This window comes from Telmatherina bonti (assembly GCF_933228915.1).
Source record: "Telmatherina bonti genome assembly, chromosome: 7".
Lineage (NCBI taxonomy): Eukaryota > Metazoa > Chordata > Actinopteri > Atheriniformes > Telmatherinidae > Telmatherina > Telmatherina bonti.
Window position 1 is genome coordinate 9,055,539 of NC_136625.1, and position 19,341 is coordinate 9,074,879.

General features: G+C 39.8%; 1 protein-coding gene across 2 annotated transcripts in view; it reads left to right on the forward strand.

The window, feature by feature from the left end:
• Positions 1-19,341, forward strand: part of LOC306758204 (extended synaptotagmin-2-like) — a 69,287-nt gene that overhangs the window by 18,655 nt on the left and 31,291 nt on the right. For both annotated transcript variants that reach the window (XM_079243434.1, XM_079243435.1), the window contains exons 3-8: positions 582-623; positions 2,587-2,721; positions 2,820-2,896; positions 3,395-3,467; positions 6,540-6,629; positions 16,417-16,472. In XM_079243434.1, the coding sequence (XP_079099560.1) occupies positions 582-623; positions 2,587-2,721; positions 2,820-2,896; positions 3,395-3,467; positions 6,540-6,629; positions 16,417-16,472 (473 nt within the window). The remainder of the gene's footprint in view (positions 1-581; positions 624-2,586; positions 2,722-2,819; positions 2,897-3,394; positions 3,468-6,539; positions 6,630-16,416; positions 16,473-19,341) is intronic.

Consider the following 19,341-nt stretch of genomic DNA (forward strand, 5'->3'; position numbering starts at 1 on the left):
CAGAATGGTTTGCTTCGACTCTTCTTTGTTTTAATTTCATGTCACTGCTGAGATTTTACTGGTTTATGAAAAGCCTTTCCTGCAAATCAACTCCCCTTCCAAACTAAAGCTAACTTCCAGGTTGGATGTGCGAATCCCCAACCCCCCAGTGGTGAAAGTTTATTTATTGTATCCCGCTAGGGAACCTTTTAGGTGGGATTTAGGTGATCAAGAACAGAAACAAAAGAAGCGTCTCATTGAGTTTGTTTCAGCGAACAGGATGCTGCCAGACCCCTAACGAAGAATCCACCTCATTGAGGTCTGTCAGTAACTAAACAAAATGAACAATGAAATGAAATTTTACAATCCCATCTAGCAAATGCTCTGCTTTTAGGAGGTTTGGTACAGATTACATGTACTTTTACAACAAATGTTCAGGTCTGAATGGGTAAAATGAAGCTTGTGTCAGATTAAATGCTGAAAAATACCCTTTAAAACAAGAAGCTGCACAGATTTCAGTGTGACTCTGCTGGAAAGGAGCTTTATTTAACCTATTTTTTCCTCATAATTCTGACTCCAGCCTTTTCTTGTCTGCATTCCAGGTCCATTATCCAGACGTGGAGCGAGTGGAGTGGATCAATAAGGTATGCACACACACATTTCATCTCTTCTGCTTGCACACACTCCTCCACCTCTCAGCATCGTCCGCTGCAGCCTGTTAGCAGGCAGAAGCTGGGACAGGTAGGGCTTATAAATAGGATGTGAATCTGGAGCTCTGAGAGACCCTGACCAGGTGATTCTACTCTGCAGAGAGAAAGATGGAGGTGTAGCGGCACTGAGGGAGAAACATAGAAGTAATGAGAGCGAGTGTGGAAAGGGTTTCATTTTAGACTAAATGTTGAGGAAATGTTCCAGTTTAGGATGAATATAAATGATCCATAGGGCTGATCTCTCATATCCAGATATAACTCATTTTATAACCTCATAATTATATAAAATTGTTTGTGTAATTTGTGTCAATTAGTCAGTTATGTATCAGATGTTGCTAGGCAACAGCAGCAGTGATCTCCTTCCATCTGGGGGAACTATGACTGTATGACGTTCCACAGGTAAATACCTGCTGCAGCGTTTATGTCTGGAGTTTATTATGAGCTTTCGCCTCCACTTGACGCTGCTTTTGCTGGTTGACTCTATTCTTCATCCTGTATTCTTTATCCTGATTCCTGCGCAGGTGATAAAATGAGTTAGTTGTGTCGGAGTCCGTTGTTGGGACTGTGAGCTAGTCTGTTGTCTGTTCCATGTCGGTCTTTTTATATCCAAACCGCATCCATGAGACAGAAATTTCCTATTTTAGGAACAAGCTGATCAGTTTGGGTTGGCTGCTCATCTTTAGTGAATTATCCTGCTCTGAAACACGTCTGCTCCCGTCTTCCTTCATGTTTCTAAATGTATTGCAGCATGCATGCTGTAAAGCACATGTTGATGTAAAATAGTGCAGTAAAGCAGCTAGATGTGGTGTACACAGTAGAGCTTTTTATGAAACGATGGACATTTTCTATCGTCCAGATGATATACACAGTGTAGGATCAATTTAAGCTTCTGGAAAGAGGAGAATGACCAAAATCTGCCTGAGATGAAGAGTGAGGAGCTTTGTTATGTAGGTGGGGCTCAGACTGTTCCTTGACATCAGCTGCATTTCCATTTTTCCACAATATCAAAGCAATATTTGTAAGTTTTGACAAACGATTGCGATTTGCGGGTTTAGCGAATAAGCCTCTGTTCTTGTAAAATCACAAGATTTTACAAAAATTGCAGCTTATGCAAGTCACGTAGCGTTATTTTGGATTTTTCTGCTTGTTGAGAAGAATTTGCTTCGGCTTTTTGAAGCTTTTCTACCTCATTTTCATTTCTATAATTCTGAAATTTGCTGTTTTTTGTACCATACCACACCATCTTCACTGGAAATCAACTGGTCATAACCCCCTACGGCATGTCTGGGGACACATAGATGCTAATTCCCATGACACTTTTGCAGAATATTTCTGTATCAAAATGTCTGAAATATAAACATTTTTTAGCGATATTTGACACTTTTTTTTTTTTTTTTTTTTTTTTTTTTAGAAATGCATGTGTTTCCATTAGCTTTTTTTTTTTTTTTTTTTTTAAATTTTATTGTGATATTTAGTTTTTGTGCAGTTCTAGGTGTGATGGAAGCACAGTGAATGAAAGGAACTAGTTGAAGTGGTTCAACCTGAACGCCTACCAGGGAAGGAGGATGCAGAACCAGCGCTTTTCCTCCCAGTGCCTGGACTGATCTAGATCGAATAAGCAGCAGAAAATGGATGAGATGTGTTTGATTAATACAAGCTTAGTTCTGAATAAATTTAGTATTTGTTTCATGCATGATGTCGCATCTTCCACATCAGCACCAAAAACCATCTCGACCTCGCTGTGCTGTTTAAACCGTTAAACCTGATGCTCCCCAGCAGCTCCAGCTACAGTTTCCATGACTTTACCTCTGGCTTCAGTTTACCGTGTAGCGTTTGGATGCAGTTTAACAATCACACTCCTTCCCCCGTTGTCTCCCTTCACCCCGCCTCCCCCCAGACGGTGAAGCAGATGTGGCCGTTCATCTGCCAGTTCTCCGACAAGCTGCTCAGAGAGACCATCGAGCCAGAGGTGAAGCAGGCCAACGCTCATCTCGGCTCCTTCTGCTTCACCAAGGTCGACCTGGGCGACAAGGTGACGAGATCCCGTCCGCACGGCCGCGTGTTGACGTTGACATGTGCAAAAAGAGGAAGACGTGCTCATTCTGAAAGGTTTTGTTCGTCTTTCTGCAGCCACCAAGAATCAACGGGGTGAAGGTTTACACGGAGAATGTGGACAAGAGGCAGGTCATCATGGACCTGCAGATCAGGTACTCCTCCGCCAACAGATCCAGTTTATCTGAATGTCTGTCTGGTTCTTTCAAACAGGAGATTCAGATCACCACGACTTCTCAGCGTGCGTTAAAACCTAATCAGTAATGACTCATTTCAAGCTTGTTGACATTCTTTGTGTCACAAGATTGAATAAAACTTTCTTACAGCCATGAACTCGTGTGTGTGTCGCATGATTTTTGAGTTTAAATCTCTCGACTTTTTACTGTCTGTAAAATGCTGCAGCCTCTTTTTCTCATTTGATTTTGCTTTCATACACACATAAAAATGTTTAGCTCACACACACATCTTAGCTTTGTTCGCGCAGTTTCACCTACATGATTTCACAGTTATGCACGTTAACTTCTTTTATGACTCTTTTTGTCCCAAAAAATGAAAAAGTAACTTGTGATCGTGGAGAAACTGCGATAATATTGTTTATTCAGGAGGTTATTTCTCCTGCTGTCATGTTTACTGCTGTTCTTTCTTCTTCTCAGTTTTGTCGGGAACACAGAAATCGACGTGGAAATCAGGAAGTACTACTGCAGAGCTGGAATCAAAAGTATCCAGGTACGTCTGCAGCGCGGAGACGTGTTGATCTGACTGGTTGACCAAACCCAGTAAGAACAAAGAGCAGCTCACTGGGAATCCAGTAATGACTGTTCTTTTCCTGCTGTTGGCAAATATGAGTTGATTTTATTAGATTTATCAACTTGACAAAGAGAAAGTCATGAATGATAAAAGTTATTAATAATAAAACATGAATTATTGTTTTTACAGTAATTTTTAGTCATTTTATTCATTTTTTTCCCCCACAAAAATTTAGTTAACAAAATATAATAAATTCCTTTTGAATCATCATCATCATCATCAAATATATATTATTATTATTTAATATATATTTTTATTATTATTTAATATATATTTTAATATATATATTAATATATATTATTAATATATATTCTAATATATATTATTAATATATATTCTAATATATATTATTAATATATATTTTAATATACATTATTAATATATATGATTAAATATATATTATTATTATTATAATTGTTATTACCATTACTAACAATAGTAATAACAAATTATTACTTAATTATTTTTTAAAGAATAGTTATTTGTTAATTGTGGGGAAAAAAAAGACAAAATTAAGTACACTACATACATACCTGTGACTCAGCCATTCCAGATGAAATAAAAACCCAACCCATGGGATGCTTGTCTGGACCATCCAGCAGAACGGGAAGCAGGCGCTGAACACTCAGACATGTGAAGAGCTTAATGAGCCTCATTCCTTCAGCCTGAAGCAGCAGCCTGACCTGGGAACCGTGCACAGATAGTTTTATGTAACAGAACTGGTTGAGAAAACGTTCTCCGCTCAGCTGTTGGTGTAAAACGGACCTTACTTACTTTTCAGGGATCAGAAAGGCAGCAAACATGAGCAGAGATGGGACTCGGTCTGATTTACTGAGAGAAAAAGCAGCGTTTATGAAGTGCTGTAAATATTTCCCTTCTGTGTGAGTTTATAGCTGCAGTCTCAGCTCCTTTCATTCAGGCTTCAGCTTGATGCTTAAATCATAAGCCATACTTCTAGCTTTCTTTTCTTCCTGCTGTCATGGTGATGGGCCTGTGATGGGTCATGAACAGCAGCAGCTGGTTTATAAAGCCTCTCCTGCAGGCAGCGGTGGGCTAACGGACGGACAGACAGACGTACATTTTCAACCTTTTCCACTGCGTCCATTTTCATGAGCTGCTTTTCGATTACTCAGAGCGGCTGAGACCAAATTTGGTGCTGCAGACGGGCCGTCGAATGTCTGAGCTGTGAGTCACTGCAGCATGAGAAATGCCCACACAGTGTTTCATTTCAGTTTGGACCGTTTTGGAGCTTGTGTCCCGGTAGATTGGCTTTCAGTGGATCATTTAATCAATGTTCAGGTCTACTTTGTTGTTAGCTGCTCTTGCAGAGTCATATCTGTGAACAAAGAGCTGATTCAGTCATGGCTTGTCATGCAAAAGCCTGAAGCAACAACCGTGATGTTAGGAGTGGTTTTATCTCTTAATAAGTGTGTGTGTGTGTGTGTGTGTGTGTGTGTGTGTGTGTGTGTGTGTGTGTGTGTGTGTGTGTGTGTGTGTGTGTGTGTGTGTGTGTGTGTGTGTGTTTGTTCTGCCGATGTTGTGCATCCTTCCAGCGAGCTGTTCGCTCATGGCTAGTGTTGCTTTTTGTGGTTAGGTGTTCTGATCTGATGCAAGATCTGGAAGAAATCCCAAAGTGTCTTTGTGAAAAGTTGCGTGTGGTTGTGAGAAAAGACGTAGAAAAGGCATGAACTGAACAAGTCGCTTTGGCTGCGTTGGAGAAAAACGAAAATAAAGCCCAACAGGAGATTTTCTTGGCTTCACTGTGGACACAACAAAGGATGATAGGAGAGTCTGGCCTGAAGTCCAACATCAACTTTAGTGAACAAACTTCATGTACATGTTACAGGGAAAGCATTGCTCTTAATTAGCTGTCCAAATGCATCATGGGTAATGGAGTTTTTCATATTAACACAAGAATCTGAGCATACAAAAAGTGCCTTAAAGCCAGAAATACATTATTTCACTGCTAAATCATGCCCACATCAATTAATTGATCTCTTTAAATCACTTTAGCTTAACATGTTCATAAATTACACCTCAAATTAAAAAGATCGGTAAAGAAATGACTTTATATGTAAGGTTCAGCTGTGAATGGATGGTGGCCGTCAGTGGCCAAAATTGGTAACTTATAAACTCTTATTGATATCTCTTCTTCATTTAAGGTTATTACTTGTCCCAAACGGTGCTCTGGCGTCGATCAAACGGAATCCGTCCATTCAGGGACACCATAGTACAAATATGGCAGCTGGACTGTATGTGGAGTACCTACCAGAAGATAGAAACGGCAAATTCAAAGAGAGTAAAAACATGACATTTATTTTAGTAAAGTGATTAAAATCAAATTAAAACAACAGTTTTTAATGATGTCTAAAATTTTTCCATCTTTGGTGTCTGATGTTTTGTTCCCCGCTTTACCTTTAAAAGGCCGTCTGCATCGTTCTTGTCTCTTTTTATCTGATACTTCAGTTTTTTCACAAAAGCAATATTTAACTTTTGAAATAAAAATAAAAGTTGCCACTTTCTCTGACTAACATGCTGATACTGAACATCTGTTATTTTTTTTAGTTATATTTTTATTGTAATAGAAGAAGAATAAAAGGTTTCAAAGGAATAAAAGATTGATATTAAAAAAAGGAATAAAAGGTTTTTCATGCAATTTGTTTTAAGGCATTTTTTTTTTCTTAAGAAAATTGAAATCGATCAAAATAAATAAATAGATAATCTGATTTTTTTATTTATTTATTTATTTTTTTTTTAAAGCCAAATGAAGGACTTGATGCCAGATGTTTGTCTTTTTTTCTCACCTGGTTTAACATCTGTGCATATCCCATAAAGCCACCGTTGTTGCTGTCCAGAACCAGTCAGATGGCGCCATGTTGGGCTTGTTTGCACACCGTGACCCTCTGGTCTGACATATAACTTGTGGACGGGATTTGTGACAGTAAGATGTTTAGCAGAGACGTGTTAATGATGTCTGGCTTTCCTGTGCAGCTTCATGGAATACTGCGAGTGGTGCTGGACCCTCTGCTGGGGGACCTGCCTCTGATCGGAGCCGTGACCGCATTTTTCCTCAAGAAACCCGTGAGTAGATTTTACACCACTCTCTCATTCCAGTGACACTTTTTCATCCATCCTGCAATCAGTTATTATGCTGAATTTCCTGGTTTTATGATAAAATGACTTTATTTAAGTGATTTTTAGGTCATAACTGTCAGTAACTTTGATCCTGTCTGTGTGTATTTGCTACTTAAATCTCTGCTAGTGCTGCAGAGCTCATCAAAACGTAATATTTTCCACTTCAGTCTTTTAAAAAGCTGCTGAGCTCCACTCCTCCTTAATCTGCTCTTCCTGACTGCTCTCTTCCTTCCTGCACTTCAGGAAGGTTTGTCATCTAGATTCAGGCTCTGATACGGACTCTCAGAGGAAAAGTTCTAAACACAGATTATCCCGTTTTCAGGAAACCTGCGTTTTCAGGCTGATGTAAGCAGACAGGAATGATCCTCGGCTTTTAATCGTTTAATCAAGCTGGACTCAGTTTTATCTCTGCAGAAATGCAGCAGCTTATATTCGCTGGTTGGATGTTAAACTTGCTGCGTTTCAGGCCGTCTGATGAAGATTTAACAGCAAAATGTTGCAGATGAAGGTTTTTTTTTTATTTGGTGCACAGACTTTTGTTCTGCATCTAAGGCTGTTTCTTACTTTCTGATGCTAAATCCATGGTAATATTTTAAGTTTTTGTGTCTTTGTTCAGCATTATAATCATGTTGCTTGTGAAAATGTTCCCATGGGAGGTATAGTGATGTGTTTTATGAATGGAAAGAAACGCATCCTGATCTGCACCTCAGTTTGTTTCCTCGGTTGTCTGCATGCTGCAACTTTCCACCATGTTGGATGACATTAGTTTTTGTAGGTGCATCATTAAAAGACCAATCAAAAGGCTCTGCGGTGGCTAAAACCTCTAACTCGTTGTAGCAGAGAGCCTCATGTGTTTTGGCTCATCTTTCAGAACTGTGGAATGTTAGGCTGATTTGCATTGGCGCGTCTTCGGGGTGCACACTTGGAGCATCTTCACAAACTGTTTGATGCGTGCTTGGTGGGTGCGTTTTGGAGATGTTTTGATGTTGTGACGCCTTACGTCACAAGATGTCTTTGACAAGTTTAGAAAAAAAATAACATATTTCATGGTTTTTAGTCAGCAAACTCATCTTTAGTCCATACCATCATATTTGCAACAAAACAAACAGCAAACCAACGTTTCATTGGTCAGTCTTTGAAATGTGAATCAAAGATTGCCACATTATTTCACTAGAAGTATGTTAGAAAGCACAGAGCTGTCAGTTTTGTTTATAATGGTTCATATATTTACGAGATGTTGATTTAGCCTCCGCTGTATCTCGTTTTGAGGCTCTAGAGGGGCACCACTGGCATGTTTAGACCTTAGAAATCAGGGTTTCTGACTTGTTTTGGTGGCACAGTTACATTTATTTTGAACTTTGTCGTTGGTGTTCTGACAGAATACGTACAGGCCTTTAGTCTGTCATCAGCTGTGTGGAGTTTAATCTGTTGGAGTTTAACTGGAGAAAATACCGACGTGACTCTGACGGATGTGGTACCCAGGTTGACTTTCTGCAGGTATTTCAGTCGGTGGTAAAGTTGGCAAAGTGCAGTTTCACAGCTATATTCATGATGATGATGATGATGATGATGTCGAGGCAGGTTTTAGTTAAAGCGTTTAGCTTCCTTTAGATGCTTCGCTGAGCAGAGACGCCTGTACTGACTCGGTCAACCAGGGTATTATTTACGTCGACATGCGGTTAAAACACAGAGATTAGATGAGATTATTCCGTTTGATCAAATTCTGTAAAATCCACAATAAGAACACAATTTCACCAAGTCGCACAAGACTTGCATGACATTACATCACATTAAACTTTAGGATTGTCATTTTTTCTTTATTTTTTTATGTTAAACTGTTTTATCTCGTCTCAGTGTATTAAAACAAGACAGTTTGTGAATACTCCGCCCTGTTCTCCTCCCTCAGAGCTACAGTCGTGTTCTGACAGGATACCTGAGTGCCGGGTTGACAGCTGTGGTTTGACAATGTGACTCACCAGGAAGTTACTGGTGTTCCTCAGAAGGAAACCAGTTTGTCTTTGTAGTTTAGCTCAGATGGTGCATGTCCTGCTTTTGTTCTCAGCAGATGTTAGATTGCAGTGCAGCATATGGTTCCATTTCATACAATGACTACGTCTTGTGTTTATTGTCATCGTTTATAGGTAGTATTGTGTCAGTCTCACTCCTGGCTTGTTTAAATGGGAAAACAGGATCCAGAGTAGCAGCTGTCACATGTAGTCAGATGATAAGAAAAGATCAACACATAACTGCAAAAAAAAAAGTCTCCACACCTGTTATGAAAGGAATAAAGAGCAAAAAGTACAGTACAGTCACCCAAGGCCCTAGGAGCTGCCGTGGCATCAGAGAGTTTTCTCTTTGTTGACATGAAGCATCACACAGTTGCTGCACATCATGAGAATCTCCCGTTCCACCACATCGTGATGAGAATCTCCCGTTCCACCACATCATGATGAGAATCTCCCGTTCCACCACATCATGATGAGAATCTCCCGTTCCACCACATCGTGATGAGAATCTCCCGTTCCACCACATCATGAGAATCTCCCGTTCTACCACATCGTGATGAGAATCTCCCGTTCCACCACATCGTGATGAGAATCTCCCGTTCCACCACATCATGAGAATCTCCCGTTCCACCTCATCGTGATGAGAATCTCCCGTTCCACCACATCATGATGAGAATCTCCCGTTCCACCACATCATGATGAGAATCTCCCGTTCCACCACATCATGATGAGAATCTCCCGTTCCACCACATCATGATGAGAATCTCCCGTTCCACCACATCGTGATGAGAATCTCCCGTTCCACCACATCATGATGAGAATCTCCCGTTCCACCACATCATGATGAGAATCTCCCGTTCCACCTCATCGTGATGAGAATCTCCCGTTCCACCACATCATGATGAGAATCTCCCGTTCCACCTCATCGTGATGAGAATCTCCCGTTCCACCTCATCGTGATGAGAATCTCCCGTTCCACCTCATCGTGATGAGAATCTCCCGTTCCACCTCATCGTGATGAGAATCTCCCGTTCCACCTCATCATGATGAGAATCTCCCGTTCCACCTCATCATGATGAGAATCTCCCGTTCCACCTCATCACGATGAGAATCTCCCGTTCCACCACATCATGATGAGAATCTCCCGTTCCACCACATCATGATGAGAATCTCCCGTTCCACCTCATCATGATGAGAATCTCCCGTTCCACCTCATCATGATGAGAATCTCCCGTTCCACCTCATCACGATGAGAATCTCCCGTTCCACCACATCATGATGAGAATCTCCCGTTCCACCACATCATGATGAGAATCTCCCGTTCCACCTCATCATGATGAGAATCTCCCGTTCCACCTCATCATGATGAGAATCTCCCGTTCCACCACATCGTGATGAGAATCTCCCGTTCCACCTCATCATGATGAGAATCTCCCGTTCCACCACATCGTGATGAGAATCTCCCGTTCCACCACATCGTGATGAGAATCTCCCGTTCCACCACATCGTGATGAGAATCTCCCGTTCCACCACATCGTGATGAGAATCTCCCGTTCCACCACATCGTGATGAGAATCTCCCGTTCCACCACATCGTGATGAGAATCTCCCGTTCCACCACATCGTGATGAGAATCTCCCGTTCCACCACATCGTGATGAGAATCTCCCGTTCCACCACATCGTGATGAGAATCTCCCGTTCCACCTCATCGTGATGAGAACCTCTCGTTCCACCTCATCATGATGAGAATCTCCCGTTCCACCACATCATGATGAGAATCTCCCGTTCCACCTCATCATGATGAGAATCTCCCGTTCCACCACATCATGATGAGAATCTCCCGTTCCACCTCATCATGATGAGAATCTCCCGTTCCACCTCATCATGATGAGAATCTCCCGTTCCACCTCATCATGATGAGAATCTCCCGTTCCACCACATCGTGATGAGAACCTCCCGTTCCACCACATCATGATGAGAACCTCCCGTTCCACCACATCGTGATGAGAACCTCCCGTTCCACCACATCGTGATGAGAATCTCCCGTTCCACCTCATCATGATGAGAATCTCCCGTTCCACCACATCGTGATGAGAATCTCCCGTTCCACCACATCGTGATGAGAACCTCTCGTTCCACCTCATCATGATGAGAATCTCCCGTTCCACCACATCATGATGAGAATCTCCCGTTCCACCTCATCATGATGAGAATCTCCCGTTCCACCACATCATGATGAGAATCTCCCGTTCCACCTCATCACCATGAGAATCTCCCGTTCCACCACATCGTGATGAGAACCTCTTTTACTCTGTAAAGAACTGATTTAATCAGACTTTCTCAGGCTGGATAATCTTCTGGGGTTCATACTTTGCCATGGTGATGTAGCCATTTTAATCTCTATTCATCTGACTCATAGGATTCTCACAGCTGGAGTTGTGTGGTTTTGGCTGGGATGGTGATCAATGTTTCAACATGTTTCTGCAGCTGCAGTGTTTTGGCAACAAATCAACCTTTTTCACTCTTTCATAGAAATTCCAAACAGCCAAATCATCTGCAACCTTTTGGGACTTTACATAAACCCAGGAAGGTTTATCCTTTTCCTGTCTCTTAGCAACAAAACTCCAAAAGTTATGGTTGGATTTTGATTACCTTCTCAGGAAATGTTAAAAATAGAATAAGGAACAAGTGATCAGATTTTTGGGGCGATCCGGATCACTGTGTGAATCCAGGAATATTTGAAAGCGTTGAGAGATGGGGCAATTTTGCTATTGGAGCTTCCAACTTGATGGATAATGCCCAGAATCAGGCAAAACTATATAAAATGACATCATGGTCCATTTTAATTACAACAGCAGCTAACACAGATTGCAGCCATTACATTAAAAAAAAGGAAAAAAAAAGCTGATTTCTTTCAGAACTTAAAGACTATTCTATGAGGGAACTAGATAAAGATATGTGCTTGAAGTGTGCTTTAGGCTGTAGGGTCTCCTGAGGTTTTTCCCAGGTAAGTGATCCTTTGGCTCAGCAGAGGTCTGCGCGCTCTGAGTGCTTCTAATTTCATATGTATGGCATTTTATTGTCACGTGACCCAAACTGGTCCCAAATAAAGGACAAAACATCACTGAAAGTAATCAGATACAAGAACATAAGAGGAAATTAAGAGGAAGTGAAATCCCCTAAGAAAAAGGGGAAGACCATTTGACATCTTGGCCACTTTCTCTCCTTGTATGTCCCCAACACACCAGGTTCTGCTGAAAACTGCAAGACTTTGAAGCACTGAGGCCACTGTTAATCCTGTAAAAGAAGTCAATCGTAGCCTGAATGGATAAATGATCCATTTAGTCCAAGTGAACTTCTTTGCCAACCAAGTCTGGTTTACAATGTTGCTTTTTTATAATCCCAACTTCCCTTTGGTAAAGTCATAGAAATAAAAGATAAATGGCTCAGAGAATCAGTTTTCGCTACTCTGTGTAATCTAATGTATTTTATGGAGGCTGCTGTTTGCAGAAGCAAACATTTTTTTTTCTGATAAATTGTATTTTCATTGTTCTGTGGAATCCCGTCTGGCTTTTCTCTTCCTGTGGCCACCTGACAGAGCAGCAGTACTCTACACGATTTATATCTGGAGGTTTAAACCAAGCGTCAGAAAGATGCACGTCTCCTTTCCTATAAGTGTCATAATACTCTGAGATTTCATAAGATGAATGTTGAGTTCAGCAATATTGATCAGAATATTTTAAGGTTAATATCATGCAGGATTTAGCTTTTACAGTTTTACAGTTTTCCATGATTGTTTACTTTCTTGCCAGCATCTCCAGCGTCTGACACTTTGAGCCTCTATTACAACTTTTAGCAGCTTTGCAATCTCTGTTCATTTCAGACATTTACTGTGGGCAGACCTTCACCTTGTAATGTCATAGTAGTGCATCACAAGTCCACCTGAAGTCCACATACATGCTGGCACCCAGTTTATCATCCTTTAATGGGGGTGGACTGGTGTTATTTTGAGCTGGGTGCCTTCCCAACATGAGCCTGGTGATTGGCCCATGGACTAGACATCCAGTATGGGTGTGTGAGGATGAACATGGAGAAAAGTCAGTTCATGTCAGTTTAAAAAGAAACACACTGAAGTGATTCACAATATAAAACATTGATTTCTTCCTTGTGTTTTTAATGGATTTGATTACTCTGAACATTAATTTGTTGTTATTGGGGTAAAAATACCTCTTTGTCTGATTCAGACTCGATATTTGCTGCTTGTTGACTCTATCTCAGCTACATCCAGACAGGAAACCATTTCAGCAATGGGAGAGTGGGTCTGTTTGTATTGTCTAATGGTACAACGAACATACCACTCCTACTTCTGGAGCTTCTGTCCATGACTTACAGTGCAACCTAAATGTCTGACATTCAGTCTGGATTCTGATTACACTGATTACACATTGGATTCAATAGGAAAGTATGTGACTGGTACTGTATATGGAAACAATAGTCTTTACCAAGGACACATTTCAGCTGATGCAGTGCTTTACATCCAAAAGTTTGTAGTCGTGTCGGTCCCAACGGTCAAATAAGGAAGGTGTCTCATACCAATGAGGTATTTACAATACAACTTTTACTGTAACCTTATTCTTCCTGTGCTTGTTTGAAAATGTTATAACATACTCAATTGAAATTTCAGCTAGTGGGTAACACATAGCCTACGGTAGCGTTGGGACCGATTGCATAACGTTACATGGCATCATCAATATCTTCACTGGAATATCTGTTCAACTTGTTTAATCTAAAACAACTTATCAGAAGCTACCTTTCCTTTCTCTGGACACCACATGTAACAAACTTGTAAGATATTCTCAAAGTTTACCGTGTCTTCAGGCGTTACTGATGAAGTTAAATTAGACCCCGCCCCACTCGTGTTGTCGCACTCGGCATGTTGTGTTCATGTGCCGCCCAGATATCTGGCATTTACTGCACTTCTGCCCGAGGCAATGCCAGTTCAGTTAAGACATTTTGACGTTGTTGATGTGAAACGTTTCAATAATTAACGTTTTCAGGACTCATTCATTCATTCATTCATTATCCTGACGGCTTAGTCCAATGAAGGGTCGTAGGGGTGCTGGAGCCTATCCCAGCAGTCTTTGGGTGAAAGGCAGGGTACACCCTGGACAGCTCGCCAGTTCATCGCAGGTTTTTAGGACTCATTAATCCTAATTTTTCACTTGCACCATTATAAACTTCTGCCTTCTGTTGGAAACCTTCACATCATTCAGGCCTTTCTGCAAATTCAGGTTGCAAATCTCCCATTCTAACACATTCAAAACGTGTTCTTCGTGATTCCAGCCCAGTGATTCCAGCCCAGTGATTCCAACGGTGCGATGACAAGGACTTTTCTTTTTATGACTTGCATGTCTGGTATGATTACATCAAGCACTGAGTCAAAGATGGCAGACTGTACAGTACACTGCAGTATGTGGAATCTAAACTATCTCAGCATTTGTGAAATTAACTTTCAGTTCTGCACTGCTGCTTCTACACTATTAAATAATAAAACTGTAAATAAGCAGGTTTTCCTAATAAACTTCTTGAATTTACTGTTTTATAATTTAAACTAATGATCATTAACGCTTTGCGTGTTATTACTGCTGTTTGTAACATTTGAACTACAGTGATTGCCGTGTCGGATATCAGGGTGTGTCTGGAATGTGTGTGATTCCTCCGTCAAGGCAAGCCAAGGCTATCTGATAACTGCTGTTTGTTTGGTTGCAAAATTCACCAAAAATGCCAATCCAGGGTGTGTCAAACTTTGCAGTGTTAAGCTTGAACAAAAGAGGCAGTCTTTAAATTTGGTATGAGCCATTATCATTATTTAAATCTGTCATTAATAAGACCTTCTAGTTAATACGCAAACACTCTTCTTTATACCATCTGACAGTCCTTGCTCTCAGATGACCCAGTTTAAGTTCCAGTATACAGGCCTTGTAACTGGGTTATAAAACCAGGTTAAGCTCCCACTCTGAACAGTACAATCCTGGTTGAGGCACCTCTCTTTTGAGAAGGAAGCAAATGACTGAATTTAGTGTTAAGATTCCAACAAGAATGTGTTATCAGAGTTACCCACCATAGTGTTCAGTCTGCACTTTAGGTAAACAAATAGTTGATATAAACGGCTAGAATCTTTGCTAGGCTAATGGTCAATTATAATTATAATCACAGCATTTTTTAATTAACCCTATAAAGACAAACATATCAGATTCGATGCATACAGTCTGAGAGACATTTTGCATTACTTTATGGATGCTTGCTCAAAATCCTGTTGCCGCCTAATAAGAAACCAGGAAGCAGAAAATTACACTGTAATAACTTTGATATATAACATAGTAAGAAATGGTAAATATCCTCACAAGAAAATGTAATTTTCTTTTGTTACATTTAGTTAATCTACCAAATAAAAATGTACCAAATTTAAAAAATTTACTTTTCTGACCATTTTTTTTTATGGGTTGGGCTTTAAAGGGTTATAAATAATTAATTACTCTGGATGACAAAGTGTGATCTAGTGTTCCCAACAATTTTATTTATAATAACACAACTACACTAATAATTATAATTTTTTTTTGAAAATCGCACACACAAATTAAAAACATTAACAGGAATGCCCCTTTAACTTCCAGCCAATCGCAGACCTTTACTGAGACTATCGGTAGTCACTTTGATTGACAGGTTTGTAAATTCTGAGCTTCTGAAATGTTCAATGACACTCTCTAAATGTCAGGATGGTTGTAGTTTATTGTAGCAGCGGTAAATTTTATTGATCTAAATTAATGCCAATTTTATTTAAATAGTTTTATTTTTTAAAAGCTTTTACTTTTTCATATCACAGTAAATATCTGCTATAACAGAACATTAAAGTTTGTGTATCAATGGCGCAATACATTTGTGCTCAGGGCAACCAAATGGCTAGCAGCACACCTGCTTGTACTGATTGATTCATTTCTCCTTTTTTATTTGTCCACTTCTTTCTGATTCAAACACAGCTGCACCATCCAGATTTCCTCCATCAGAATAAAGGATTAATAAAGCAGGGCAGGGTCTCATATTTATGATTCATGGGCTGTTAAGACTCTGAAATATCGCCACAAACTGTGTAAGAGATTACAAACTACATAGTTGGGGAATAATACCAGACATATTTGTGCCATGGCTACTTCAAATGTGCCTCAAATATAAATTTGAGACGTCGCCACTACCTCCATTAGGAAGTGGTGCATGTGATGCTGGTTTACCTTCTAAAATTAGAAACAAAACATTGAGGCGGTGGAGACTTTTGTTGCAGAGACGGCTATCATTTCCAGTCGCAGCTGATAATTTAAGTATTGTTTTTCCCTGAGATGGTCAGATGCAGCGTCTCGGCACACGCTTCCTGTCTGCGCTAATGTTAGCCCAATTTGTCCAGCTGTATCGATTATCAGATCGATTGATCTGAGCTGCTGTTGCTGCTCTGCTGAGTCATGACGCAGTTGGCAAGGAGCTGAAAGGAGAATTTTAGCATCCTCATTCCCAATCCTTTTGGCTTGAGATGGGAAAATAAAACAAGTTAATCATTTGGAGATGTAAACTGTTAAATTTGTACAAGTATTTAGTTAAAACAAGCATTTAAACAGTATTAGGAGTACGTCTGTGTCTTCCTTTGTTCTAAATTAAAACCATACTTCTGTGTCTGTCAGATTCTGGAGATCAATTGGACGGGACTCACAAACATGCTGGATATTCCTGGTGTCAAGTAAGTAACGGCATGAGTATTTCTGAGTTTTCTCCATTCACGGCAGCCATGAATGTTTTACTGTTTTCTTTCAGGAAGATTGATTGTGGCCAGAATTCAGATTAGAATTAAGATTTACTGTATTTATCCCTGTAGGCAAACTGAATTGTAGCAGCAGCACAAACATTAAAATGATAAAGACAGTATTGCTGTAGGTCCCATAAACACACACATAGCAGGAAATGTACGCAGAATGCAAAGTACCAGAATCATTTGAAGCAGTTTGTCACGTTTTGTACTGTTTTGTGATCTTGGACGACATCCTGGAGCGTTTTTAAGAAGATGGAAATGTTAGCCACACTATAGAAGAAACAGGACAACAAAGAACACAAAGAGGCCTGACTGTTTAAATTCCCTGCAACAAATAGTTATCAAACAGATTTTTAAGAATGTGAAATCAAAGAATGAAAATAAAATAAATAAAGGAGGAAGAAAGCAGGATTGGAAAAGCAGTGTTGGTGATTTCAGATATGTGTATTAGAACAACAGAGGGAGGTAACATCTCAACCCGGTTCTTGACTTTGAGATTCTTGTAATATAAAGAGCCAGTTTTCTGGGAAGAAGGGCGTGCGGTGCAACAAGTTCTCTCAAATAATGTAACGCCCCGCATTTAAAATCTATTCTGAATTTGAACAGGAAAACAATAAAATGAGGCTTTAACAGGGAAAACGAGGCCTCCCTTTGTAAAACCTGTCGGCACTGTTTTGGTTCGACTGGATGAGTGAAAGAGAGCTGTTTGGACCCAAGCATTGTTTATGCATTTATACCTGTTTAAGTTAACATGCAAACAAAGCAAGTAAACGTCGTCCAACTGAGGTAATAAATGAAACATTAAATCCGTTGCTTTCTTCATTACTAAGACAATACGCTGTGCAAACAGCGTTTGACCTGCAGTAATGCATTATGGGAATATATCCATAAAATTAGAGAGGGATCCTCAGTCCTGGTCCTCAAGGGTCTGTGTCCTGCAGGTTTTCCTTGTGTCCCTGCTGTAACACACCTGATTCAGACTGTTGCAGCAGGGACACTTTGAAAGCCTGCAGGACACCACACAGAAAGATTAAAAGACATAAAATTTAATTTAATGTTATTGAAATTTATTCAAACTGGAACAATAAAGTTAATTTACATTAATCCTTTCAGATGTAAATTTCTTAAAATGTAATATAAATTTTATTATTTTCTTTTTTTTTTTTTTTTTTTTTTTTTTTTTTTTTACATTTTTTTCTATAATATGCAATACCAGCATTAGTTAGATCTGTGTGTATGATGCATTCACTCAACTGGCTCTTAGGAAGCCAGTCAAGCTGATAATGTTTGTCAAAATTAAGTTTTGCCTTTAATTCCAAATTTAACATAAAAATATCAAACTCTGTCCAGCAATATCCAGCTAAGATTAAAACTAAGTGATTATTCCCTTTGTCGTCTAAAATGTGTTTTTACAAAAACAACTTTATTAATAAACTGGAAATTTTCATTTTTCTAACACAGCATTAATTCTACCAGATAAACCACAAATAAGACCGAAGCTAAATAATGGAAAAACAAACACAATAAAAATGACTGTCTGACTAAAAGCCACAGTAGAGATTAATACCTGAACGTAATCTTGTCAAAGTTTTACGGTCTGTTCCCGTTAAAACCTTTTAACATCTCTTGTAACTTTCTAAACGTGAACGCTGGGTGCTTTTTTTTTTTTCTTTTTTTTTTTCTGAGCCTTTAAACATATCTTCACCGTTAGCTCATACACTCTCCCAGAAATCTTTAGTTGACGGCGTGACCGCTGCAGTTCTGCTAAAAGAAAAAGATTCCTGTTTGTACGAAGCCTGAAACGTAACCCGAAGGTCTCGAACGGTCGCCATCCCGTCCAGACTGCCACTAGCACCATGCTAACAGCGTGCTAACAGTGACCTGCCTGCTGCAGCGTTACTGTTTGTCTTTCAGCAGAGAAACAAACAGTTCCCGAGCCTCCACCCTGTGAAATGCAGCTCTCCTCGTTCAACAAGTTTCAAGAAAAAGTGTGTGTGTGTGTGTGTGTGTTCAACTACAGACCCACGCTTGCCCCACCCTCTTCTTCCTGTGTGTCTGTGTGTGTGTGTGTGTGTGTGTTTGTTTGTTTGAGGACACTAATATATCCTCTTTTGATTTTTTGAATTTCGCCTCAAAACAGCAGGAAAACCTAAAGCCCTGTTAGGGCAGCATTTTTTTTATTTTATTTTATTGTATTTTATATGATTTGATAGGGACAAGAATGCAGCTTTTAGTCAAGGCTAATTTTCAGCCCGTCCCTAATTGGGCTTTTACACAACAAGAAAGTATACACAGATTATATTACATTGTGACAATTAAAAGTTCCACATATGTACCTTTATTTATTTATATATACAGACAAAATACAAATACGTATATATACACCAAAACTAAATAAAATACGTTCCATGCTGTCAATAAAATTCAGTCTGAAATAAGAGCATTGTCCATACATTCAATCTAAACTACCGTTTTGCCACCCAAATGGAAAAAATTACAATACTAAAGGTGAGTGCAGGCCTGATTTGTCTTTATCAAGTCTTAAAGTTTGTTGGGGGCGCGTTCCATAACCTGGAACTCCTCACAGAAAAGGCTGTCAGCCCAAAACTCGTCCTAACATTTTACAGTCATGGTTTGTCACACTTCTGGTAACTCTGCTGCTGTTTCGTCTCTCCACACGTGTGCTCAGAGGCTCAGGTACTAAATGATAGATACATCTGTAAATTAATTTAATAAAGGAGAAATAGATTTTTCATTATGTCCTACAAACGCACCGAACGGGACACGGTGAGATGTGTTG